General features: G+C 39.3%; 1 protein-coding gene across 1 annotated transcript in view; it reads right to left on the bottom strand.

Annotated features, from left to right (window-relative positions):
- Window positions 1-11,634: 11,634 nt before the first annotated feature.
- The window catches only part of IGSF5 (immunoglobulin superfamily member 5), a 29,503-nt gene continuing 13,841 nt past the window's right edge, over window positions 11,635-27,296 (bottom strand). Inside the window, exons 4-8 of the mRNA XM_085304536.1 lie at window positions 26,132-26,263; window positions 25,599-25,623; window positions 22,429-22,541; window positions 20,545-20,621; window positions 11,635-11,703 (exon numbers count right to left, since the gene is read on the bottom strand). Of these exons, the coding sequence (XP_085160662.1) occupies window positions 11,635-11,703; window positions 20,545-20,621; window positions 22,429-22,541; window positions 25,599-25,623; window positions 26,132-26,263 (416 nt within the window). The remainder of the gene's footprint in view (window positions 11,704-20,544; window positions 20,622-22,428; window positions 22,542-25,598; window positions 25,624-26,131; window positions 26,264-27,296) is intronic.

Raw genomic sequence — 27,296 nt, 5'->3', positions numbered from 1 at the left:
AAAAAATACTTTTGCACAGATTTTAGGTAAGTGAAGAGAGCTTGCATGTGTTCAATAAACCCTGTAGAGTTCCTAGCTCCAGCAGTTTGTCTGTCTTTGCAAGAATGTCTCTGTGGTCCTAAAACACATTACAATGGTTTGTGCTGTCATCTGGTCACAAATTCTTCCTCGAGTGAAGAATTGGCATGTGYAGTTACTCAGTTGTGGAGCTGTTGTCTGATGAACATCCACTGGAACTTGCACTAGAAGTGCCTCTTAGTGCTGTGTCTCCAGAAGCCACAGCCCTTCTCAGACGTTGAGGTATGCCAGATAAAAACAACTGCTCTTCCTCTACTGCTAAAGCACGTCTACTGTGCTCTCTGCATCTGGCAAGCTCTGGATCAAGGGGTATCAGGAGAGTACCATGGATAAGGGCACAAGTCTTTCTGTGGTGTGCTGTACTCCCTGCCCATTTGGGTTGAAGRACAGTATTGACTGCCTGGGGGCTGTTGTGTGGAAACACTCATAAGACTCTCAGAAAAATTTAAATTAACCCAAGCTTAACYTGACTTTAAGAGTTTTCTGACTTTTTTTTTTTTTAATCTGGTAACTGGAAATATTATGCACTAGAGGACATCTGCAGTCTGTGAGCAGATTGTTTCATTTCTCTCCTTACTGGTTCAATTTTTAAAGAATTATACTGCTGTCTCTTACTAGCCCCTGTGCTRTGCTGTAGCTGACAGCTGACCACATACGGCTCCATTTCTAGGGGATCTTGGAGGCAGAAAACCTTTGAATCTGAGGCCTGGAGGCAAGGACTGCATAACRTTGGACTTCTCTTACCCTAGCACAGTAGGAAAATCCTTTCAGTCCTGCACTAGCCAATAAGGGTGACTCAGTATCTTTAATGAATTATTAAGTTTTACTTCCTAAGGGGATTTTCTGTTGCTGTAGTGTGTTCTTGAGAACTCAATTTCRTGAGACAGTTATCAGGAAAAGGCCTGAGAAGTAGGTGCAATCATATTTTATACATATCCTCAAGCTCTTGGGTGATACCTACCAATACCTCATTAAGCGGGATATTTAACTGCACTTTGAGTTCTTCATCTGTAAACAGTTTGTCTCTCATCCACTTAGACCATGTTTAAATTCAATATGAAACAAAACAATGACGATAGAATCACTGATCTATGTACCATGTATCAGTGGCATATGGTGTTCAATGGGAAAAGGCAATTATGATTACTATAAAGCTAAAAACAAGTAATACATGATTTAACTCTTGGGAGAATAGGCCAGAATCTTTTCTCAGGCACTGCAGAGGATATTCAGAGTAGTGTATTTAAACAAAATGGTTTCAAATGAGTGAGGTTTGATTTACAACAGCRGAAAAAAAACATGAGAGCTTCCTTCTAATGCTGCTGTTATATTATTTTCTGAAATGTTCCTTTCTCCCTCACTGCCACAAAAGAGGTGGAACTAGTTTGGATTGGAACTATTTTGAATTGCTAYCAAAAGCTTTGCCAAAGTATATTTCTTGCTAGTTTCAGCTGATGTCATGCAAAAGATGTGCTAGTGCATAAATATCCCTGGTCTAGCCCATTTCACTATTAGATTTTTATTCCCTTGGCTCCATTATACACATTTCTAATTTAACCAAGTACATGACTGATGCCTAGAAAACAAAGTAACTGTTATGTCCTTTAGAGTTTTTGTATTATAAATTACCCAGGCCTTAAAGTTCATCCAAAGATACCTGACTGTTGAGAATCACTGCACTCACTGCACTGAATTGCCAATTCTAACCCAGGGAAAGGAATCATTGATTGAGGTAATGAAATTAAAAATATGATAATAGATTTATTACTTAAAGTGTTGATTATGCCAATGGACCTTTCAGTTGGATCTTTAAACCTTCATAAAGGCCTCTTGCTCCTTGACAGGAAAAAAATCACAACCCTAAACTAGCAGATATATTCCTTTGACAACTGTGTTTGCAGAGCAGAAAACAGCAAAAGAAGCGAAGTGAGTTCAATGAACTCTCACCTATGAGGTTTGCAGAATAGTATCAACTCAGAAAGAGTGAGCTGAATACTTTGCTCTCTGCACTTACAGTAGGAAAAATAGTATAGTTAGTCTATCACTTACATATAAATAGTTGCAATTACAGGCAATTTAGTTGATGCTTTGAATTAACCTGGCCAATGACCCACTAGTGTGTCTGATGGCAGCACTTCCCTGGAGGAGAAACACACAGAAAATGGAATATGGCATGTACTGGTAGCTCACTTTGAACTTCTATCATTAAGCAGTTAAAGGTATGTACTGTTAGCAGTTAAAGGGTGCACGAGGGATGTCTGGTGTCTGCTAAGAAATTCTAATCCAGATGCAAAATTAACTAATACAAGTGAATGAGTGGCTTAAGTAATGTAACATGGGTAACCATAGCTCATGGCTCTTCTTACAGTTTCCGTTTCAGAGCACCATCAATGACTTCATAATCATCTAACATTAACTGTACCTACCTCTACCCTGTCAAAAGGTATTAGCAGTTGAAATTAAGGAATGTAGGGCTTTGTAACATATTAGCTGTGAAGCTGCTGAGTGCAGCAATACAGCAGGAGAAGAAAGAAAACCTCCCTGAGTTTCGTGGATGACCTTCCCAATACCCATTAGAAAGTCTTCATTAATTATTTCTGATGGGGTTCATTGCAATAATTAAATAGCATCTGCAATGCCAGGCAAAATTTGTCAGCAGTCTGGCTATTGAGGGTAGAGGGATATAGACTTACTTCTTATTATATGTGCAGTGGCATTGTGGCTGCTCACAGCCAAGTGAGGAGACAAAGTACCTGCTCTGGGGCATTTGGGTTCCTCATTAAACAAGTAAAGCTGYGAGATGTGACAACAAACTGAGGGCAGTGGGGGAGAAAAGAAACATCTGCAAATAAGGGAAAATTTCTCTTTTTGGGGAGAGAAGTAAAACGTCATTTGCAGTAGCGTGGCGGTATGCATAGTTCAGAGGTGAGGTTGCAGCAGCTACTCAGCAGCAGAGCTGTTGAACTGTAGAAGTTTCCAGACACAGGAGCAAGGATTTTTAGGCATCTGCTTGGGAGCTGTACCACAGTGAGATGGGACTTAGTGGCTCTGGCCTTTCTGAATTGATACAAACTGCTTGTTCAGTAAGCACAGATTAAGAAAGATAAATAGCTTGTTGCATTCTTCCTTGTATTCCTCCATTGGTGCTCCCACATTAAGTGACAAAGTGAGCAGCTGCCCTGCTTCCCCATGTGGATAAGGACACTTTCACCTGCATCCTAAAAGTGATTTAGGGAAGTGGCAGTGTGCTGATTATTTCAGAAAGAGCCCTCATGGCAGGACCACTCGAGGGTGATGCGGTGTTTTGTGTCTCGGTGTGAGATTGTACTGAAATCTTCAAGGATTTATGTTCCTGAATGGGTGGAAGAGGGTTCTCTGTGGTAATGTGCAGCCAGTGGGAAACTACAGATGTACTTGCTGCTTAGTAGCTAGCTTCTGTAAAACAAGTTTTAAATCTGTCTTCAAAATAGCCTTTCTTGCAACCTGAAGAATCCATACAACTAACACAACTAATAGGAAAGCAGAGACTTCTGTGCAGCCGGAGTAACTACTGAGAAAGGGCTCGATTGCAGCACACCATACAGCAAGAGTGGGGTTACTCCACAGGGCAGGTGTGCTGTAACAGCCTGTAGGGCAGGCAGGGGCAGGCTTCTTGCCAGCAAGGGGTCCCATGGGACCGAGAAAATAAGAGCAGAGCCGCTGCAGTGATGATGACTAAGGTCAGCCAAAAGTCCAGGTGGTTGGACAGGTCCACGGTGACAAGGCAGGTTCAAGGTCAAACCAAAAAGTCAAGTCAGGTTCAAGGTCAGCTGAGTGCGAGGCCTAGCACAGCATGCTTACAGCATACATAGCTGCAGCTTCTGAGCCCTTGCGCACAGGTGAATGAGTGGAAGCCTCAGATGAAGCTTCTCAATGCTCTTTCTCACAGCTTAGCTTTTTCCACAGAAGTCTGATGTCAGATTACACAGCTTCAYCATATCAGAGCTAGATATGTCAGGGCAGCTAGAGCCTGTTTATACGCTCAGAGCCATGAAATGTTCCTTATGAATGCTGTCAAAATTGCATATGAATTCATTAGATCTTCCAAGACCTCGGGCATTAAATAGTGAAAATATATATGGGCTACCATATATACCATACCATATCCTCCTGCTCCACCTTGTACTCCCAATAGTCTYTCATCCTTACTACATGTATGTGGTAAACATGTTTAATACACCTAATTAGTCTTTATATGTTAGAAAAAATTATAACAAAGGGAAACCTTGGAAGAAATATGTTTGTTTCTAACACTGAACAATTCTACCCCATAAGAAAGTAGAATATTTTTAAAAACTATTTTTAAAATAGTTACCCCACTGAAATCAGCAATGATTTTGCGTAATAAAATGGAACAGAACCTTGATTTCTGATTTAATATGAAGTTATAAAATTTCCTCAGATTTGGTTGCACAATASAATATAGAACATTACAATTCTTTTCAGGATCTTAAGGAGAAATGTAATCAGTAAGATGCTCAGATTACTGACATTTTCAGTACCTTACACTCATAGGATGATTTTTTTGTATTATCTTCACCAAAACASTAAGAATTTGCTGTTGTGACTACTCAGTGCCATAATGAACTCTGCCTCGTACTTTTAAGCTTTGTATATTTCATCTATAGATAGCTCCAGTATGCTAGTACCCATGATGTAACGATCATATATAATTTTTACAAGATGAAGGACTATTGTTTTAACCTATCTTGCAAAGGCAGGAATTCTTCAAAAGATATTGCTGTCTATGTTCTGCTTGGGGAGATCCATGTGCCCCAYTGCCAGGCACAAGGACTTTTTAGTCATCAGCAGTCCCATCCTTGCCACCCCTCTGTTTTCACCCTCTTCTGCGAGCCTGTGAAAGGACCAGGGAGAAGTAACTGTTCCTCCACCAGCTCAGATGCGTACCCAATGRATTTTGATGGATCACCACAGATAGTGCATCTCTAAGAATGTCTGTTGCTTCCTCTTTGAGTTACTCATTTCACAGATGAAGACTAATGAAGCGCTGATCAAATTAGAAGAATCTTTTCTGAGTTTGGGCTGATATACTGCCTCCTCAAAGGCAGCATTGAGAGGCTTGGCTGATAACACAGAGCTTAATGAGCATGTCTCCAGATGATCAGCGAGAAGCCTTGCAAATTTCCAAGATGCAGATATCCACAAAAACAGCTGCTAAATTTGCTTATGCTCTAATAAGCAGTCTCTGTTTTGCATAGTTTGAGTGTGGTTAACTGTTCATTAGCAAGGAGTAATGCAATCCAAAATCCATATGGCTAGTTTTCAGGTGGGAATTGCTGCCCCATAACTCTATTAGTGTAGAATAGCAATCATCATGAAGATGACTGGATTTTACATAAATGCCTACATGAGATGTGCTAAGACAAACCTAAAGTTCATAATGTTCTTTTTAACAAATTGTGTGACTTTGGAATAAGACCTGGTAAATGTATTACCTCCTCAAGGGAGATTCATTGACTATCCTTTGCAAGGACAGTAGGGTAAGATCTAAATAAAACTCTGTATCTGCAAAAAAGCAGTATAAGGCACTCCTGACATCTTTGTGTTGATTTTTTCCAGGAAGCAGCTACTAATTGGATCCTGGAATGGACAAAGGTCCTCAATCAGTAAATATTCTTGCTACAGTCCCTTTAGGCATTTAGAATTAAGGTGGGGAATTTATGCTGATATAGGTGCAGTGATCTGGCTGCTGAAGTCAGTTTCAGTGAAGTTACAAATAGGTCTGATTTCTTTAAAAGAGGTAATACAGCCTGGTAAGAGTGATAGTGATGATTGTCATTGAATACTGAGCTCAGATCTTTTCATACCTTGCTCTAATAATATTCTTTATGTGTGCTGAGACATGGTCTGTTCTTACATTTAAAGGATTAGCACCAAAAGCAAGGACCAGCCACCTATTTGTTGGTTGCTGAAAGCAGCAAACACACAAGATCATCAAGGCAACAGGCCTTATACTGGCACCCATGGCATCTCAAGAAAAGTATCTCCTGGGATGCACAGAGCTATGAACTCCTCAAAGACTCAGAGCCACTGCCCTCCAGTGAGACGTGTGTGGCAGTTCATAGATTCTTTTGAATCCCCCCTCAACAGGGAAAGAAAAATAAAGTCTGCCACCACCTTTGAAAGACTGCCAGCCCTGGGGCAGAAGGTCTGACTCCTGACTCCTCTCTTTGCCATTTCACAGTAGGTCTAAAAGCAGCAGTAGTATCTGCAACAGGGAGCCCCATGGTACAGGGACAGATGGTCCAACCAAGTGGAGCTGCAACCACAGCAGTAGTGTCCAACTGTAAAGTTACCAGGACTCAGGGGATCAATAGCACAGATGGGCTGATCCAAGGTCACAGCAGCCCCTGGGCTTTTAGCAATGAGAAGTTAATGAGATGAGGCAGAGCTAAGATGAATCTGGTTGACTTGTCTAATAAAGGTATCTCAATATATTTTTTCCCTGAATTTTGGTATTCTTTTCCCAAAGCAAAAACAAACTATGTTTTTCTAGAACATCATCTGAAAAAAGCCACTTAGTGTAACCCTCATTTGAGACAGTCATCATACCACAGTAGAAAATAACCAATATAAATAACATTTGTGAGACATGAGTTCTGCTGTAAGATCTTATGTCGTATGCCACTGAAAGCTCCCAGWTGCTAGTTCTCTGAACTAAAAGGAATAGTCTATTGTAGTATTACTCTGAGCCAGCAAGAATTCATCTAAATAAATATCTGTATAAATCTATCTTAAATAAATAGTGATTTCTAGGATAATGCAAAGGACTTATTACAAACCTGTACCTCCCAAAGAGTAGAGAGCAGGAAGAGAAAATTTAATTCTACATGGCAAAACGACAGAAACTTTGTTTAGATTTGTTAAAGCGACTATGACAGTGCTTAGTGTTATCAAAGCCCATGTTTACAATGAAACAGGTAATTTTTCCATTAGCTGAAGCGATTTGATGTAGACGTGTTAGTGTGGACCTGATGGGGTTTCTCTTTGTCTTGACTCCACAAATAGCATTTGGTTAATTTCCTTTTTATTGACAAATTTCACTTCCAAATGAGGTTAATATTAACATGTTCTTTCTCTAAATGGATATATTTAAATACTTTGGGCTTAGGAGGGAGGTGGAGGCTGAGTGACAAACTGTCTTTTGCTGTTACAGTGGCAATCATTCCTTTATATCTCCACTTTTTCCCAACAGTACTTCAGAAAGTCCATATTAAATTTGCATAGTATCCTCCTGAAGTCTTACGAGGTGAGATAAGCAAAATATATAGGCATCAGTGTGTGTGCATATGCAGGACAAAGTATATGGGTAGAGATAATACTTTTTATTGGATCAGCTGATATGGCTGGAAAAATAAAACAAGCTTTCAGACATGCAAGCCCTTCTTCAGATCTGAAATAGAATCAACAATTTTCAAAGCTAAATACAAGCTCAGAACCAATAATCATAGGTTAATTAAATATGTATCAGTTAGTCCTCCATTGAAAGAAAGGTATTTGGTAGTTGTGGAGAAGAAGAGATGATAAAGAGGGAGCAAGGTGAGAGACAGAAAGAGTTAAACTGAGCTACTTATCACCTAGGGGGAAAAAAGAGGCAAGTAGTTTATAGCCTGGGGAACAAGAGTAGTTCGTGGTGAGTAGGCGGAGAGTCTAATCATAAAAGTCACATCTAGCGAGTGCGTGCTTCTTCATAGCAAGTGCCTTTATGACTTTCAGTTCTCAACCTCATCTTTAGAAAGTGTTTTTGGAGGTTATTCTGAAAAAGAGGACTAAGATGCCAAAGGTATTTTGTGAGACATATTCCCCGTTTGGCAACTAGGGGAGTTTCCATTAAAGCTTGCCCATAGGAGATCATTTGACACAAAATAATTGCTTAGTTTCACTAACACAGTTACCATGAGGATACTGGGYGAATTTAATTGTATTTCTGGGAATGCAGGTGTGGGATATAGAGAAATTCAGGGAGAGAGGGTTGGGCTCCATTTTAAACTATCAAGCTATATACCTGTCGGGGGAGAGGGAATAAGATGAGCCATCTGCAACACTTCAAGAGGGCCATACGCTGGTTTTAGCAGAGTTTCTGTTGAGAAAACTTGTAAGAGGTAGTGTCCTTCTTGCCTCATACAAAATCCTTTTGAGGAAAGAGTGAGTGAGGCGGTCAGCTGGTGACCGAAGACTGCCCATCTCTGGCACTAGGAGGCACAAATACTTGATTGAGAATGGGATATTTTAGGTTAGCAACAGTACATACTATATATTCTACCAAATAAATATTTGAAAATAGAGGCTCAGTTCAAGCAGATCAATAAAAAACCAAATGTTTAGTCAATGCTGTGAGTACCCTTCGTTAACAGTGCATCTGCTGATTCTGCTCAGCCCACACAGACCTGAGGTGCTTTTTTATTGTAAAAAGAAACTTCCACATGAAGCAAGTGTTATTTTTAATTGGCTTTGTCTTCAAGTAGCTTGGAAGTTCTGGGAAATATAAAACTAATGGGACAAATTCAGGAAACTTTACTGTAGAATGAAATACTAGATATGTGTGAAGGATTTTTTTTCCACACATACATGTATGGAATTCAAATCAGAACATTTTGTAAAGAAACATGGAGGGGTTTTATATTATCAAACTTTACACAGTCTGTAAGCAGAAAAAGAACTAAATATTTCTAGATGACTAAAATGTCTCTCAAGTCATAATTATAAATCAGTATGCATGGGTACAAAAGATTGGTGTCTCCATAAAGTGCTTGAAATTCAGTATTTTTTACTGTACTGTGTCTTCTCAAAGTGCCTGCGTATTTTATATTCCCTGAGTGCTAAAAATTGTCTCTGTATTTTATGTATTGTTGTTTGTAGAGCTCTATTTGCAAACATAGCTAACTGTTAGTACCGGAGATGATATACAGGCTGTATAACATGCCTGAAGAAAATAAATCTGGAAGCCCAGGAATGCCCTCAACTATAAATTTCAAGGACTCTGTAAGCATTTCTTAACATCATGCTAATTCTGTTAAGAATATCCACCATAGCTGTGTGGGATGCCTTCCTGTAGCTGGCAGGAAGGAAAATAGCTCCAGACTCTGGTTAACATGCACGTTTCCATGGTTGTGGTACCTCTTTGTGCAAAAAGCCTTCATTCATTCTAGTCAGTGGCATGTGCAATCAGTGGGGTGTAATTCATATTGCTGCCATGTGTTGTCTGCTGGCATATGGTCCCCAAGGCAAGCATGGCCAGCTCCCAGGCAAGGCGTGCACCTGGCTGCACGTTRCTGCTGGCCCGCTGCAGCAACCTGGATCTCACGTCAGCTCATTCATCCCMTAGCAGTGCTAGGAGGTGCTTTGGCCTGATCGCAGCCTAGAAAACAACTTGGGAAGGACTGCTGCTGCACTCAGAGGAGCCCCGAGCAGCAGGTAGCAGGATGTGTAACTCTAAATGAAGCCTCCCCAGCACAGGAGGCACTGTATCATTGACAATGTCCCTCTTTTGATTTAGAGCAGCTAGCCTCTTGCACTCAACTTCAAAATAGTATTCTTTGACTAATGAGGAAAATTATAGATTGATTGGGGAAGATGTTTTCTCTAGTTCTAGGCTCACTAGTATGATATAAATAATATCAAAATTAAGTTTGAGATCAAGTGCTTTGAGATTAACAACATGGAATAGTTTAATCTCTTTTCAAAGTATTTTCTACTGAGAAACAACTACCTTGATGCAGCCTTCATTTCTGTACCACAAGGTTACCTTTCTGACAGAAGAAACATACATGCTAACTTTCCATTTGTGCAGAAAGCCAAAGATCCATGTTTTTTATATCTGAAATACAGCCTAGCGTCTCTGCCACAAAATGGGCATTCCTCTAATAAAGTGGATTTTTGTTTCTTTTTAGGTTACAAATTTACACTGAGCTGTATTAGTAACTAGCAGATGTCAGCAATATCAATACCTACACCAGAATAAGGTTGATCTTTGTCATGGTTATTTGAAAGAAAGAACACAGGTATCCCACAGAATAAATTATTTGTATTTTCTCTGTATAACATGACTGCTATTTACATACCATGTTGTTCAAGGGAATGCATTTCGAAACTCTGCTTTAACCAAACAAGACAGAAAGAGTGGAAACCACCAGAATTTGAAACAACAATTGCACATGACAGGAGATGAATTGGTTTCACCTTTCGTTCTGATAGACTGACCAAAAAAAAATAAATAAAAAAATAATAAAAAAAAAGTGGCAGTGCAAAATCTGTCACTATTTAATGAGATCCCAAATGCTGAACATGCAAAACAACCTTTTCTTGTTTTCATTGAATAGAATATCACTGAAGAAATAATTCTATTTCTTTCATCACTTAAAAAGCACATGCATGGATTCATATGAAAAATTAATGTGCAAAATACTGGATAATTCAGAATGCTTTGAGTGGTTGGAAAGRAAAGTATACTGGAAAAGTCTCTTTTGTGAAGGAAGGTTGCCTTTGTGTAAAAAATTAATAAGCTGAAATTTTTATGCGAAGTATAAAATTTTAGCCAAGACATTTCTGCTAGAAATCATTATTTTTAGTCTGTGAAGGCAGATATAGGGTCCCATGTACCAGATCTGCTCTGCTGGCTAGGTTACCTAGCCAAGCTGTATTTCCCACAGTCACTCTCAACTCCATCCTTGACGAAACAACAGGGTGCAGCATGGTATCACCAGCCACCATTCTCTGTAACACACATCACTTGGTTGACAAACTCAGCCCACAGATAAAACAGAGGCATAAAGCGTTCAAGCAACAACTCTTACAATTCAACAGTTTCAAATCCACATTTTTCAGCTAAAGATTTTTGCCTTTCARTCAAAACAGGACTTTTTGGCCTATGGGTAATTATTTTTACTTAACACTGGAACATTGTTTTAAAAAAACACTGTAGCAAAAGTATGTATTGAAATGAAAAAAAAATATATTTCTGATCCACAAATTGTTATGCTARAAGTTCTGAAAAAGCCCTGATGAAAATTTCCCTTGATTTTATTACAGAACAGAAATTGAAAAGTGTTCTTGATTTATGAGCTTAACATAATCAGTTGTACATGCAACAGGTATTGTATTAACCAGTATTATTATTAACCAGAATTATTATTAATTCTTTTTTGAATTAATAAATCTCTAACAGTGACAGTCTTTGACCTTGCTGTGGATAACCAAAGATGTCTGCCCAGTAAGGAGTTTTGCTGGCTTCCTTGGGACCCAAAGCACGGATTCCTCTTCTTCTGAAGTCTCATGGAATTCATTGCATCTGAATTTAAGGTTGCCAATCATGTCTGTTATTTTGCTGAGATATTGTATGCTACATGGTGAAGGTTGCAATTGTATTCCTTTATCAAAAAAATAAACAGAAAATAATCTGTAGCTTAAACTGACAACTGGTGAACCTTTCTTTGTTCTAGGAAGCCATCCAAACGTGCAACATCCAGCTGATYGAAGCTTTTCCTGGAAAAGTACGTCCTAAACGTGTGTCACGTTTCTAATTTTCTTTGGGGTGATCGGATAATCAGGACATCTTTGAGGTCGCACCTATGGGAGAATAAATCAGTTACAGAACTAAAAAAAWTAAAAAAATTAAAAAGTCCTAGGAAAGTAGTGCTGCAAGGGACCTCAGGAGGTTACCTGCCAACCCCTCACCTCAAAGCATCATACTAAAATTAAATCTATCATTAGCAACCCACTCAAAATTCAAATACAAAGAGGAACAGGAAAAAAAAAAAGAAAAAACACTTACATAAGCTTCACATGCAACACAGCGATGGCAATTCTGGGAATTCATTAACTGGTCATATGCTATCTGAGAACTGCTTGYGTACTCCACAGTCTGTGTTCTTTTAAGCAAAAGATAATGTTGGACATTTCTCCTCTGGTTGTCTTAACAAAATTACCTGATAGGCTATAATAAAAACTAAACATCTGATGTTGCCTTCTGAATATATTAAGAATATCAACAATAAGTGTTCCAATATTTAATGCGTCTCAAAGACAGCTTTCAACATCTCAGTATTTATTTAAAGCAGGCTTTTTTTATGAAGTTCCTATGATTAGCATGATGCCACTTGAACTCACAGCAAAGAGGGGTTTCCATCTGACCTTAGTGAGATCAGATTAARGCATACGTCCAGCAAGTTTGAAAACCTTATTCTCATTTATATTCATTGCAATGGATTATGCACTAATTACTTATGCACTTTTACAAAGTAAAACTGCAGAAGAAATAACAAAGAAAAATTTGTTCTCAGATGCATCCAATACAGGCTTTAGATATTTGTACCTGGCAGTGAGACCTCATGCAGATAATTACAAAGTAGCTCTAAATCCTGTGTCTTCACATAGCTTCCTAAAGGAAACATTATTGTCAAACAGCTTGCTATGACTGGCCCAAATGYTGATTTTTGTCTTCCTCCAAGTACAGGCTATCTGCTGGCTGCTGTGTTCCTCACAGCGTCCCCATTTTGTCCCAAGCCCTTTGATATTAATGAAAATCTCACCATCCTTCCCAGTGGAAATTTTTATCAAGTCCAAGCTTAGACTCGGTTCCCAGCTATTGACCAAACTTCCTATATTTTGTTTCTCAAGCATTAATCATGTACCGTCTGTAGTGCTTTGGTATTCTTCCAGTATTTAACATTTTAAATAATGCATCTTGTATATATACATTATTGAATAAGCCATAAAAGAAAATGTTAGCTAACACATGTGAGCAATACTTCTCTAGTATTTAGTGAGTCTCAGCACCTCAAGTAAAACCATGGGATAAATATAACTATCCTAGAAACATTTCATAAGTCAGCTGCCTTCTGTTTTAAACACAACTCTTTTTTTCCCTTTTCTCTGTTTTGTTGCTAAAACATACTGCTGTTTTCTAAATTTACCCTTATTTACCATTTCTTTCAGCAGAGAGGAGTGGTGCTCTGGGAAGTAACAAGATTTCCTGTCTCTGCTCAAGAAATCTTTTCCAAGATCTCTCTGMTTCTCTCTGCTGCTCTTAATTTCTTGCAGTTCAGCAGTAGCTCAAAGACCTTGCTGGTACTCAACAGAGTTATCACTCATTCATTTCCAGAGCATATGAGAAGTTTCCTTTGGTCTATGTTTCCCAGAAGATTAATATCTGATGAGATTTGCTCCATTAATGCAGAACAGTTATTTTTATTTCCTGATCCTTCAATTATAGGCCTATTAAGGCAAGCTTTTTCTCTAAGGCAGAGGTCTTGAGATACTTGCAACTTCTGCTACCGTCAGAAAATAACAGATTTTCAAAAAAAAATGAGAAGAAAAACAGTTGGAAAAAGCTGAAGACAGGTGTTATGTTTGTAGAAAGCACGTGTTCCCACATACTCTGCACTGTTCTTTGAGTATAAACCACACTGAACTGGTTAACATACTGAATGTAGCTCAGAAAGTTTCAAAGGGAGTTCAAGAGCACCTGTTGAACACTGCCTCTGAAATTTCCTGACATATGTAAATACTTGAATTCCATGTTTAGCAAAATATTGATATAGAAATATTTCCCAGAATTTGTTGCAAAAAAATATTGTATTGCATCTAGATTTACTGAAATAAAAGACACTCAATAGAAAGTGCATCAAATAACGCTGTCATAAGAAGCGGTGTACACGACTACTAGTAGCCAATACCTGTTTGGGGTTTGCATTTGATTTTGAGTAAGAGGAGCTGGCAGACTTTCACAATYGTTGGGTCTAAACTGCACCACGCTTCCCTACCTGACAGTACKGGGGTGGCTGTAATGCAAGCAAACTTGTTTTGCCTTAAAAATCTCTTCTGCAAGAAGAAGTCATCGCAGTCCCAGCCCTGTGATGCCCTTTTTCCTCACCACCAAAGGAGGAACTGAACAGCACTTGCTCCTATTACAGGTCTGGAGTGCAGATTGTGCCCATAATGGACCAGGTTCAYCTTGGCCCTGCATCTTCTACATTTATTTGCTTTAGTGCAAATGTCCTGGGTTACTCATATTTTATTCTCATTGTGTTCTGATATCAGTTAATGAATAATTTCATGAATTTCAATCAGTTCATGCTGTGTGTTGGCCCATTTTCTGTGGAGCTTTCTCTGAAGTAGCATAGCCTCACTGAGATTGCAGTTAACTGGATGTAACTTCACTGAAATCAAGGCTGCTGGCTGCTAGCTTAGTGACCTGGAATTCATTTTCTGATGCTACTGAAGATCTCAAATTCAAGACCATTACAAATACAAAATGCAGAGTAGAATCACAACAGCCATTTTGTGTTTAAACTCTAATATGCTACTGCTGCCAGAGCCTCTGCTTGGTTTTGATTTCAAAGTTGCTTTTTCTTCAGATTAATTTAGTGCCCTACTAATCCTGTCAGTCCTAGTCTGAAAAAGTGGTTTCATTATTCACTACATCATACAAGTTGAAGGCAAAGAAGGTAGCTCTACTGGTTCATGCAGATCCCAACACTACAGGAGCAAGTTTCTAAGATGATCCCCTCAGATGAGAGGAATCAGCATCTCTTTACATAGTTTTAAGTGTCTTTGTACTCTCAGCTAACCATAGATATTTAAGTTGCATGTTTCAAAAGCTTTCTGTTGACTTAAATCTGCCCTAGATGATGTTTTAAATGGATTAGTATACAGGGATTATTATGCTGGCCAAAGCTTTGCATGGTTTGGTTGGGGAAAAACGCCCAATCTTTCCATCTCTTTCATCTCTTCATCTCACAAAAAGAGAACTAKCAATACACAGATGAATCAGAAGGTAAAATAATACGTTTATCATCCAATTTCAGGGTTGAATCCTTCAGTGATGTTTTAGATACTGATCTTCAGTCAAAGAAAGGGAGACTTCTGCTATTAGAAGGATGTTGTAGTCAATACTGCACCCCATATGACATCACTGATATGAATGATAAACACATTTGGCATTATGAAACAGGGTTCTGATCTTTAAATTGATTTGACAGAAAACAGCTCCTYAGATACTGATGCTATGGAAATGTGTGATAAACTGAAGGCTTTGCTTGCTATTATCCAACCAAAAAGTCCAGGGCTAACCACATTAGAACAAATTACTGAAATTAATGTAGGAATACTTCCAAATATGTCTGCATGCATCACACATTTTGCTAACTGTTATCACAAAAAATCATGGAGGCACAGCTGTATTCTGTTTTACAAGGTCATCTTTTCTGCTTCTCTCAATTTTTATTTCTCAATCCAAATTCATTTCATTGACAGGAAAACACCCACCCAAAATCTCTGGGTACCCTCAGGCTGATTCAGATGTGTCATTGCTTCAAATAGCAGAACAGTTCCTCCCTATAAACTTTTCAATACATTCAGCATATTTTCTGTCTATCAATAGATAAACAAACTTGCAATTCCTTTTCTTTACACGCACATGCATGCTTGCACACACAYACACAGAGAGAGAGAGAGAGGTTAATCCCACCCATGCAACTTAATTTCTCCCCTTTTTACACAGACACTTGGAAAAATTATACTTCAGTCTGCACAGYTGCCTTTTCTACATCTATATCATCAATATTTAGTACTCTATTATTCAAGATTTGCTGACCAATGACTATCATAACATGACATACTCTATAGCACATTTCGTCAGTAAGTGTAAAATTATTTGCTGTCATTGGTTTATAGTTCTATTTTATTGGCCTTTTAATTTGATTTTGATAGCTTAATTTTTCTTTTGAAACAATCCACAGAGTCAGTGCAGTTATATACTGTGCAATAAACGTAGCTACGATTCATCACTCATTTTCTGCCCAGTATAAAACCACAGCCACAACTAAATAATATTTCCAGTTTATAGAGTTTCATTTAGAGTAGTTAAGAAAAATAGATGTCACCATTATCAGAGCCATGACTCACTTTGGATTGAAGAGGAAGAGTGTGGCTGTGGTGGCAAATCCAAGCCTCATGTAGCTAGCTCTGCTAAAATCAGCTGAATTACACCAGGGATGAATCTGGCCCACTATAAATGATCACTCCCTTTTAAGAAATGATCGTTGGATTTATCATAGAGACATTCATGGCATATTAAATGGACTAATTACTGGGCTTGTATAGGAGACTGTCCAGTCCTGCAAGATGCTGAGTACTTAGAACTCCTTTTGTACCAGCAGGACTTAAAAAAAACGCAGTTCCTCACAGATGGTCCTCGGGACATGGCAGAACTGGCCCTACGGCCTTTGATCAGGCTTAGTTGTGTGTGAGACTGGCCCAAAATCTGCTAGAGTCTGGGGAAGGATCCAATTCACTGCACYTGGGTTTTGGAAAGAGCTCTGCGTAACGGGTCAGGGCATATGAAACAGCCCCTGGATGGGACCTTAGTCTCTAACATGCRTTTCACCTGCAGTTCAGCTCTGGGACTAGAAGCAAGGATTGCTACCCTGCCATTGCTGATGGTAACAAAATATGCAATTAAGCAGAAGCCTGTAACTCTACTCTCCATTTGACCTTTTCTTGGCTAATGTAATCAAGAGTGAAGACCTTCCAGCACCTCCTGACTGATGCTCCTGGCCTCCTCTTCCACTGGCTGGTAATTTTTTTCCTCAGCTCAATAATTTAGTCCGATAGTCATCATTTTTTAAATGCCTTGCACATCTTTCTCCCCCCCCCCCTTCTTCTTGGCTGTGGCATTAATTTTCCCTAAGGTGATTTGCCAAATCTTTTTTTCATGGTAGGAATTGATCAGTGCAATTCCTGGGCAACATTTATCTTCTGTGAATGTTTTGCATTAGTTTCTGATTCARTGAGGTTCAATGGTGAATAGCTGACCTAAATGGTTTTCCATTGTCATCTTTTACAATGAGACCTGGGCTTTGTACCACGTTGGATCAATGGGCAAGGACTTCTGAGGAAACAAAACTTTTGATACAAAAGTTTCCTTATTATTTCAAATCATTTAAGATTGTACCTTTTTACATGTGGAACAGAAGGTACTAAATTGAAGTTGAGACCCAACAGAGACTTCCTAATACCTGCAGCCTGTGCTTCTAGGTGCTGAAACTTTCCATCCCCTTTTCTCCTAGGAGTGATGTGCTCTGTATTAGGTACGTTCACCTCCATCCAACCAAAATGCAAATTTGGAAAATCTTAATTCACTATGATTGCCCTGCTTTGCATCATCTCCCCACATGCATGAGCTTGTTCTAATTTTAAGACTCCCTATTAAAATGTTTCTCATTTTGGACCTGCTTTCTGACCTGTTGCAGTGGTTAATCCTTCTTGCTGATCCCATAAGTTCCCAAGGAAGCCAAGCACAGAAATCTTACGTTCCTTGACCTTGCAGAGGTGGAGAGGCTAGGATTTAGGTCTTCAGTCTGTCTGACTAAAGAGTTCCATCAGTAAGCTGGGCTTCTCCTTCCCTCCCCACCCTGCTGCTGAGGGAGGACCTTCACTCCCTCTGCCTCCTTGTAAGCACCATGAAGATGTTYGCTTATTTTTCCTGCTTATCCATAGAGAGAGTGGCAATTTGCCAGAGTCCACTCCTTTATGATCTCTTTGACCATGGAAAAAAATCTCTGGGTGACTCCTCTCCCTTTTGATTTCCCCCCRCCCCCCCATTTATCATTGAAAAGTTCAGAAGAATAAAGAAGAAAAACTATTGGGAATGTTTCTCCCAGGAAGGGAGAGACAACTGAGAAACACAACATTCTCTGCCCAGAAAATGTAGTGGCAGGAAGGCAGGTCATTTCTGAACAAGTTGTTTGATTCAGTGCTAATCAGCAAACAGTTAAATGGCCTGCTGTCTGATTTCTCCTACTTGACAAGAAATATATTATCATGAAAGAGCACCGTAGTGTTTATTATGCAATTTATTGGCAACGGTGGTGACTGAACTTTATTAAAATGCATCCAGTAGCACAACTCTCTGTCAGGAAACTTCTATTATGCAGTTACTGGGTAAGATTACGAATGTAACAGAAAAACACTTTTTGCCTGGAAAATATTTCACTGTGTTTGCATATATTCCTGTAAACTTAAATCACAGACTGCAAAGCTACAATCTCTTAAGGTAAATCTTTCTCAAGCAATATTAACAGTTCCCTTACCAGCCTCTGTACATACAAGCTGGGGGCACCATAACATACTGCACGGCCCTGTTCAAATTGAGAACTAATTTCTCCTCACAAGCCATTTTTAGATTGCTAAACAGTCCTCCAACATGTTGAAAAAATATAAACAATTTTCACCTGTAGATTATCTCTTGATATTTAAAAAAAAGCATGCATGCTGTTACTGGCGCAGCTAGAAGCCACCTTATCAGACTTGTATGAAACACTGTCCAGACACACCTGGTTTGACCAGAATACTTCAAATCTTTGCTATGTCCCTCTGATGGATTTCACTGTTCCCTTGGCCCCCGGCTGCAAGGGACATTCTAGGCCATCTAATCTAGCATTCGACATGGAGGGCTGCACCTACATTTGTGTTTCGGCTCGAATCGGGAGCATGCTTCTGAACCCAGTCACCTCTTGCAACACTTTGGATCTCACCGTACAGCTGCCTGGCAGTGCCCAAAGTGGATCCAGTTCAGATGAACTGCACAATGCCCTTGAGAAGCACATCTAGCGCGCGTCAACCATTAACGAGCACCCAGACTGAGGGAGAAGACTGCAGCTAATTGCAGCTATCGCTTCCCCTTAATCTGTGCAGTGCAGATGCCTGGTCCTTGACACTCACTGATTTGCTCCTCTGAACTGATCATAAAGTGCCACGCTCCATGTGAATGAAGATGTAGCCCATGCCATATAAACGTATCAAATCATCTAAAACTGTTGCTCATGGTCAGGGAGTCACACTGAAACTGCCTGCTGATTATAGGAATGTTTGAACTCTCAGCTGCTTTTTTGCATGCTTTTCAGCTTTGCATTTATACTACTTTGTTTAACAAGTAATTAGTGTCAAACATAATAACTACCAGCCATAGATACATCATTACCATTGCTATTATTTCTACTGTTATTATTTGGATCATTATTTTAATCATTGATTGAATACTTTCTAAATTTCATTGTGTGCCGAAAGAGCTAGATTCTGTAATGAATTACATGCAATGTCATCACAAGACAGATCTCTGCCCTGTATATGTTGAAACAGCTCTTCAGAAATAAATGAGGTATCACTGTGTTGAGCTGGAGAACTCAGTGCCACACGGCTGCTGCTTTCCCAAGGGAATATTGGCAAAAACCATCACAGAGATGTTAAAACTATTTTACAAATGTATGGCATAAATTAAGATCCATATTGCTGTTGTGCTAGAAGCTATGAGCCCAATGCCACACTTCGGAATGGAGGTAGCTGGGAATAGAACAAGTTGGGGAATAAATGCTGAACTGTGCTTCTTTTATCTTTAGTCATGTGGAAAGGGGATAAAACTCTACAGTGGGTGTTAGTTTTATGCCTTCACTTCCATCACTTACTGCTGAGATACCAAAGATCTCTAATATTGTTGTGAAGTTCCTAACTGAGGGCATTCCTATAATGTGGAAGTACAATTTGAGAATACAATCATGAAATAATCCAGAGAAAATGCACATTTGTTTGTGCACTAGATTACTATGGTTGCCAACAAACCCCAAGCCCTACTTTCAGCGGTGCCTCCATCTCATCCCCACATCTCCTCCAGTATGGTGACTGGGGAGAACAACAAAAACATTGCAGAGCTCCACTGATACATAGTGGTCTTCACTGCCAGAATTATTACACCCCCAGAGCAAAGCAAACCTCCACAATTATAATGGGTTGTATAATATACGCAGAGGTGAATTCTTAAGAGTTGAGCGAGAATTATTCTGGCAAGGCTAAAAGGTTTAAGTAATGATAACAAGTGGGCTGAGGAGGGAGGAGGTGATGTTGTAATCCTAGGAACGATAAGAAAACAATTGCCTTTATTTATGGCAAGTCTGTCCCCACCAGGGCTACCCACCACACTTGGAGAAAGACTTAGCTGATATTTGGAGAAGGGAGGATATGAAATGGATAGTAGAGATCAGAAACAGACTGAGGAGGAGAAGCCTGCAACTTATGCAATGTTAGCCTAGATGAGGGAGAGAAGAAATAGCAGGGAGCTGAGGGAAACAGGTCTGTGGAGAAAGCTTTATTAAGTCTTTTATCCAAATATTCATTCTTCTTCCCCTCCTCCCCTCCCCCCCCCAATAAAATCAATCTAAATATGAGACTAACTCCCAGTGGTCTTATCCTTATAAGCAGAAGGTTCAGGAATGCTGAAAGGATCATTCCGCTTATCCAGCTAGACCTGCAATTGTCTTTTAAAGGTCTACATGAACCCCAAATCTATGTTTACAATATGTATATAGTATGATACACACTGTGGGAAAAATGTCAAGAGCTCCACGTTACAGTTACCTTTGATACAGAAYCAGCATATGAATCTGGATCAGGGACAGTAAACTTGGAAGTCATTGGGGGAAGAGAGACAATTCCTGTAACAAAAAAATACAAGATTACTGTTATTCAGTGTCCACCATGATATAAATCACAAGCCATTCAGGAATGAAACTAAATATGATTYAATACTAGAAATGCCTTGTGAGCCCAGTTCTGTCTAATGAATATGAAAGAAGCCCATCTAGGACCTGTAGAATCAATTTATCCATGTTTATTTTAATTTTCTTTTTCTTTAGCTGTGTTAAGCTTACAAATATCCTGTGCTCTTAAAATCGTTCCACTGCACTTATTTTGTCACAATTTATTAATTAGAGAGAAAGGGGTATATGCCTAGATTATACACTCTACACAATAATTTTATGCCATAAAGAATTTGATTTAATGCTTTGATAATAATGTGGTTACACATGCAAATGATAGGCCGAGATTTGGTGGAGATTTACATTTGCTATAGAACAAGCCTTGTGCTAAAGGACTAGAATTTATAATGCCTTAGTCATTTATCAGTAGAATCATAATTCACTAATATATTTTTACAAATGCAGTCAGCAGTGAGGAGAAAAGTAATGTAAAGGACAGTTGCTCAGCCATGTTCTCCTGTGGAAAATATAAGCTGCTTAAAAACTAGGCTTTTTCCAACCTTTGCCCCTCTAGTTACTTGCATGCTCTACACTGTCACTGCTTGCAGTCATTATGCAGTTCATCACCACTGATGAATAAAATTCCTAAGAGATATTGCTGTAAACGTGAGCGTAGTTTGTTAAGGAAATGAAGAATATCTGCTTAATATCTGCAATGTGGGTGTGCAGCTCCACCTACTTCAGTAATATCTGAACTTGTTGGAAAGTTTCAGAAAGTCTGACGTATTCAAAATGTTTCCTGAGAACAGGTGAGACTTTGGAAAATAGGCTTCATTGTTTCTGGTTTTCATGGAATTACTTGGATTGGAGGCAGAGGAAAGGAGAGGGAGGGAAGCTGCATATAAAGATCCCCTTCTTCAATTATGTGTCATGTTATGGGTAACTGTTGGAGACAACATTCAGCGACATTCAGCAGAGTATATGGGTACAATTTTTCTCACCCATGGCTATATCTTCCCCCAAAGCATGCAAATCATCTTTGAGATAGGAAACCGAAGAATTGCCTACAGTGCTTGAAATGTTATGAGGATGCTTATATACCATCTGAATATCATTACCAGAGAGAGTACTTTTTATGCTAATGTTGAACAAATGGACATGGCAATAACTTATTGCACAAAAATATGATTATTGTTCAGTTACGTGGGTAGCAAAAAATGAATATGAAAAAAAAATGGAAAAAAAAATGATGGATGAGCTTGAAACTTCCACTGATTCAGCTGAAGTCTGAAAAACAGCACAAGTACCAAGAGTTAACCAAAGTAAGAGAACTTCTTCAAAAGTGCATTCATGTCTCCTGTGGAGTCTTTTGCCCTTTTAGGGGTGGTGGTGGTATTTTTTTTTTAGTCCAACTGCAAAATATGGCCTAAATAGCCTTTCATCTGGGAATCTAGTACTTTTACCTCTGGCCCTAGAGGGAATCTGGAAGAACAAAGACATTAAAAAGAAAAAAAAAGAAAAGAAAAAGAAAAGAAAAAGAAACCCTAACATTAAATTCAACTGCAAAGAGCTTTGAAGTTTTCTCAGTAGTTTTGAAAGACTGTGTTGTAAAAGAACCAAAATTCTCTGAAGAGGTTCAAGCCAGGCACAAGTCCACCACAAGGGGTTGTGAAATCTCATAATATAATTGCTTGACATATTGGCTATAACGCTCATGTTGAGAAGCAGTTCAATACTATGTGTTTCACTGATTTAGACTCACTTGGGATGGGTTCTGTGTACTTTGGTTCCTCTGGAATGTATCCATGATTTTCATTACCACTTCTCTGGCTGTTTTGCAAATGGCCTCTATTTTTCTTCTTAGCTGAAGCTTTCCTAGAAATAAAAGTACCTATTGTTAGAACTTCATTATAGTTGAGTATATTGAGTAACAGCAGAGAAAAAGCCAGAAAAGGGGATATGTCTGACTCCTGAAGAAATAGATGCAAAATATTTCTGGGCTTTCCAAGTATTTATCTGTTGCAAATTCGGTCCTATATAAATATTATCTATGCAGTTCTGCTTAGAAAGTTTCCCTTGCCTGTTTTATCAGCAAGTAGGAAAATAAAATGAGAACTCTGTGAAGTCTCCAGTCTAGACCACAGGCTTTGTAGGAMGTTAATTTTGATCTCAGATTCTGAATTACAGGACAGCCAGCAGCCCACTAAGGGAACACCAGTCAGGTCCCCTGCGATAACCCATCATCTTTGTGATCTGAGCTCACTCAATTGCAAAACAAAGCTCACATCACCACAGTTCACTCCCAAATGATTTATCTGTACACTTTGAAGTTAATCTTTTACTTTGGAATTTACTTTATACATGAACACGGTCACAGTGAAGTTAATAGAACTTCCTTAGTTAAAGCTACACATCTCTGGATTTACAGAAGTGACCTGCATAGCTACACACTAAGAGAAGAGTGTACTTGTTACTCATGTTTGTTATGCTACGAGTAGATCCAGATCCATCTTTTCCTAGGGTTTTGGCACAGCAAGTACAAACTGACRGCAGGATTGTGGCAGTGCAGGGATATGTAGGTGAATGGTGAATTATTTTTGGTTACCAATATTTATGGAAACTGCTGTATTTACTTTTTATGTTTAGCATAAAGATGCATAAAGCTTCAGAGGGGTATCACTGATGCACGTGTAAATATAATGGGCCAGCTATGAGAAATGTTCTTTTTTTAATGAGATAAACATGTTAAATACTACTAAGAAACCTGTCAGGGTTGTTGAAAGATAAGAGCAATTGTTTAGGAATATCATCTCTGTATCTTAGATGATACTGTACAGTCTACTCTATCTGATTCTTACATTTCAGCGAACTCAGTGTAGTAGCCAAACCCCAAGCAGTTACAAAAAAAGTGCAGGAAGTACAGAAAGCTGGTCAGACATGCTAAAGTTAAATGTGGTGGGGAGTAAAACAATACATCTTTGGTCTCATTTCTTCTTTCTTCTAGTACGAGGTGGCATCTGAAACCCAGAGAATCTTCATTCTTTTAATTCAGATGGGTTCCCTCTACCACCCCCACTCCCCAAAAACAAGAAAAGCACTCACCTGCAAGGCCTGGAAGTAACTGTAAATAGTTCCTGTGATATCAGCAGTATTATTTACACATGCTAAAACTTTGCAGAACAGTTAACACTGAGTTCCTGAATCCAAGCTAAACCCTAGAGCCCGGACTCATCCCAGTGCTTAAGCATTTGCTTAACACGAAGAGTGCAAATAATTGCTGAAGGCAGTAGGACAATCCATGCTTAAAGTTAATGGGCAAACAAGGGCTTTACTGTATCAGGATTTAAAAAACACATATTATGCCATGAAGATATAATTTTATTTACCCCAAGCCAGATTCAAAGAATAGGGAGAAAGTAATGTTAGGGCTTGTTCTGGACCTGTTGATGCTGTCTGACAGCAAATACTGTGCTTCTGAAGGCAGCAACAGGGCACAGGATCCCCAGGAAGGACATGGGCTTGGCCATACCAGTCCCTGCTGCTGGGCAGATGCTTATCCATGCATTCAGTTGATTCTGTCATAGCAGGATTGATCGTGCAGCAGGCTTTTGGCAGAACTAAGTTAGAATACAAGTGAAAAAAATGCTTTGCAATGCTTCATTTGTACCAAACCAATAGGCAAGCTGCACTTACTTTTGGCCTCCAGTTCCCAATTTAGTCCTACTTACTTATGTAGCTGCAGTTGGTAACTTGATTGATTAAATATCACAGATAAGAAATTACCTAGAAGTTTACTGGTATGGCACAGTATAATTAACATCATTTCCTCAAGAGAAAATAGGGCTTCTTTAATTTCCTTATTTTCCTTTCTGTCAATAAAGTACAGCATAAATGGAAATCTTTACGTTTACATTTACAAAACAGGTCTTTACAGAATTCCCCCCCCCCCAAGAGGTCATTAATGAAGCTAGGTATTACTGAAGCGAGAGGCGAAGCCTTGCACAGGATTGCAAACCCGTTAGATTACGAAGTCAAACACCTCGTAAGTGCAAGCTGTGTACGAATTTACAGTGCTCCCTGAACACTTAGAAGAAAAGCGCATCTCATAATGAATAGGATCTTAGTACTGAGGACTGTGGAGTCGTGTTCTTTTCACACGTCCCTGCCTGCAATAATGTGTGGTCAGCTTTGTTTGCAAGCGAGTCTGGCACTCTCTTGAAGCTTCGACACTCATCACCAGGGCGGTTTTGTTGGTGGTGGTGGGTTTTTTCTGTTTTTTTGTTTGTTTGTTTGTTTGTTTTTGTTTTTGTTTTTTGGGTTTTTTTTGCATTTTGCATTTTGGGGTGTTGAGGGCTGTTGTTTGCTTGCTTGTTTGTCTGTTTGCTTTTTGCCGTCGGACACCAGTGCGTTTGCACGAGATGCAGGCACGGCGGGTCGGGGGAAGCTGGCGCCAGCCGCTGGCTCACAGTGACCCCCTGTGGGCACTGCTGCAAACACCCGGCGCCTGAAAACCGCCCGCAAAGAGCCAGTTTTTCAGGATTTGCTTTGCCCAGCAGCTTCAGATAGCAGGGGTGGTGGTGGTGTGTGTGTGGGGGGGGGGGAATGCTCGCCCACTCGGGGCGCTTGCAGAATCAGCGKTGTCATCACTGAGCAATTTGGGGTTTTTTCACCCAGGTTATTGCAGGAACAGAAGTCACAACCCACTGCAGATGGTGGCCCTTGCTCTTCGCCCCTGCGGCCCGTTCCCCTCTCGCACACCGGCAGCCCCTCTCCCGGGCTGTGCATGCCAAAATGTGCCAAGTCGCCCAGCAGGGCTGACCCAACGGGCAGCAAGTAGGAGGTGGTGGAAGCTGGCACATTGCTTTCACCATCCTGTGGCCACCTGAAAGAATCTAATTAAAGGGGGAAAAAATCCCACTTTATTCAGCTTACCTTATCTCATTTTGATATGTGGAGCCTGAAAGAAAAAATGGATCTGTTTAAAATGCAGGAAAATTTAATATGCCCTACTAGAGAGCTCCTCCTAGAGCATGCATTGTGCTCCAGTTACCACAGGAGCATCTCTCCTCCCTGTTTACACAACTGTGCAATATCCCTTTAGGATAGCTTGCACAGAAACTGGAAATCAGGAAAGTATCTGACAAACACAGCACTGAAGGTATGCTTCAACAAAGACCCTTAGCATAGGAACTAAATGTCACTGAAAATTAATGTACTTCTGAAAAATACTACCCCCTTGTAGTTAATATGCATGGCAAACCTAGTCGGCTACTGATTACTTTGAAAGCAAGTTATATGAAAAACAATAAGGTGAAAGTAAGAAGTATCTTCAGGTCAAGAGTATAATCCATCCGCTCACACTTTCACTTACAGGTCTTGGAACCACTTCAGAACTTAGTAGTAGATTTATGTCTAATTTAAGAATTTTTTTTTAATGCACAGAGCAGCTGTGAAGATTCACTTACCRTTCTTCTTTTGGCAGAAGCAGCGTATGACAACTCCAATGATAAAGATCAGAAGAATAAAACCAATAAGTGAGAATACGACTGCAACTACAATAACCCATGTGCTTATGCTGTCTTCATTGTAATCACTTTCTGTTAAATTAAATGAAGAAACATTGTACTGTCAGAGCCTGGAAACATCCTTTTGCAGAATATTTACCTTTTCTGTGAGAAGTTTTTAACTGCTTGTCATTATTTAAGAAGGAGGCTGTCCCAAAGGATAGGATTCTGTATATAGGGATGGTGCCTAAGAATTTAAAATGTTTCCAAATGCTAATTCCTTATTGCAATGGTAACTTTCCCATATTTACTTCTTTTTCTGAAAAATAGCATTGTAATCTTCCTACCTAAACTTTATTTTGTAATTACTCTGAGTAATCCTTTAGAGACCTTTGTGGTTGGGAGAAGGGCTAAGATTCAATTTAGATGTCTATATTATATTTCTATTTCTGTACTATATTAAGCATCTTGCCTAGTTGTTCTAGTCCATGGAGAGAAAACAGATGTTTTGAATTACAATTCATTTGACCAAATGTGTTGGCCATTTGGTAAAGATGAACAGCTCTCAGGAAGTATCCATTTTTCCTCACTGGCCACAATGATAGCCTTAGGTGACTAGGGCAGATGGAGATATCTATCTGGTACATACAATCTTTTGATAAATCCCAAACTGGGATTTCTCACTGATTTCAGCAGGTGTTTGATTTGGGGATATACTTTGTAGGTCATCCTGTAATTCACTGTAAAGAGCAGTGAAGAGCAAAAACCATAGAGTAGCACAGTTTGGGTGTTTGCAGTTACTACTTCACTCCTGGTGTTTTCACAGCATTAGAATATTGCTTTGTCTTCGCTGTAATCTGTAATGTTAAAAGAGGTGATTTCAAAATAACTCAATATGTCTTCCTGAAAGTGTTTAAATGGTTTTGCTAACAGAGCTGCCATATGCACAGAGTTTAAAAAACACTCTATATTCCTTATGCAGATGGATGCATAAAGAAAATGTCAATTTTAATTGTCATAATCAGCCTGCCCGTTGGTTTTGATCAAGTATTTTAGGAGCACTTCTAACTTGGCTACCCTTTGAAAAGCTGCCCAAAAATCACTTTGGCAGTTGTTTAGAAACAAA

This window comes from Rhea americana, unplaced genomic scaffold, assembly GCF_003343005.1.
Source record: "Rhea americana isolate MKP2758 unplaced genomic scaffold, rheAme1 scaffold_101, whole genome shotgun sequence".
In the NCBI taxonomy this organism is placed as follows: domain Eukaryota; kingdom Metazoa; phylum Chordata; class Aves; order Rheiformes; family Rheidae; genus Rhea; species Rhea americana.
This window is presented reverse-complemented; position numbering and strand designations above follow the sequence as displayed.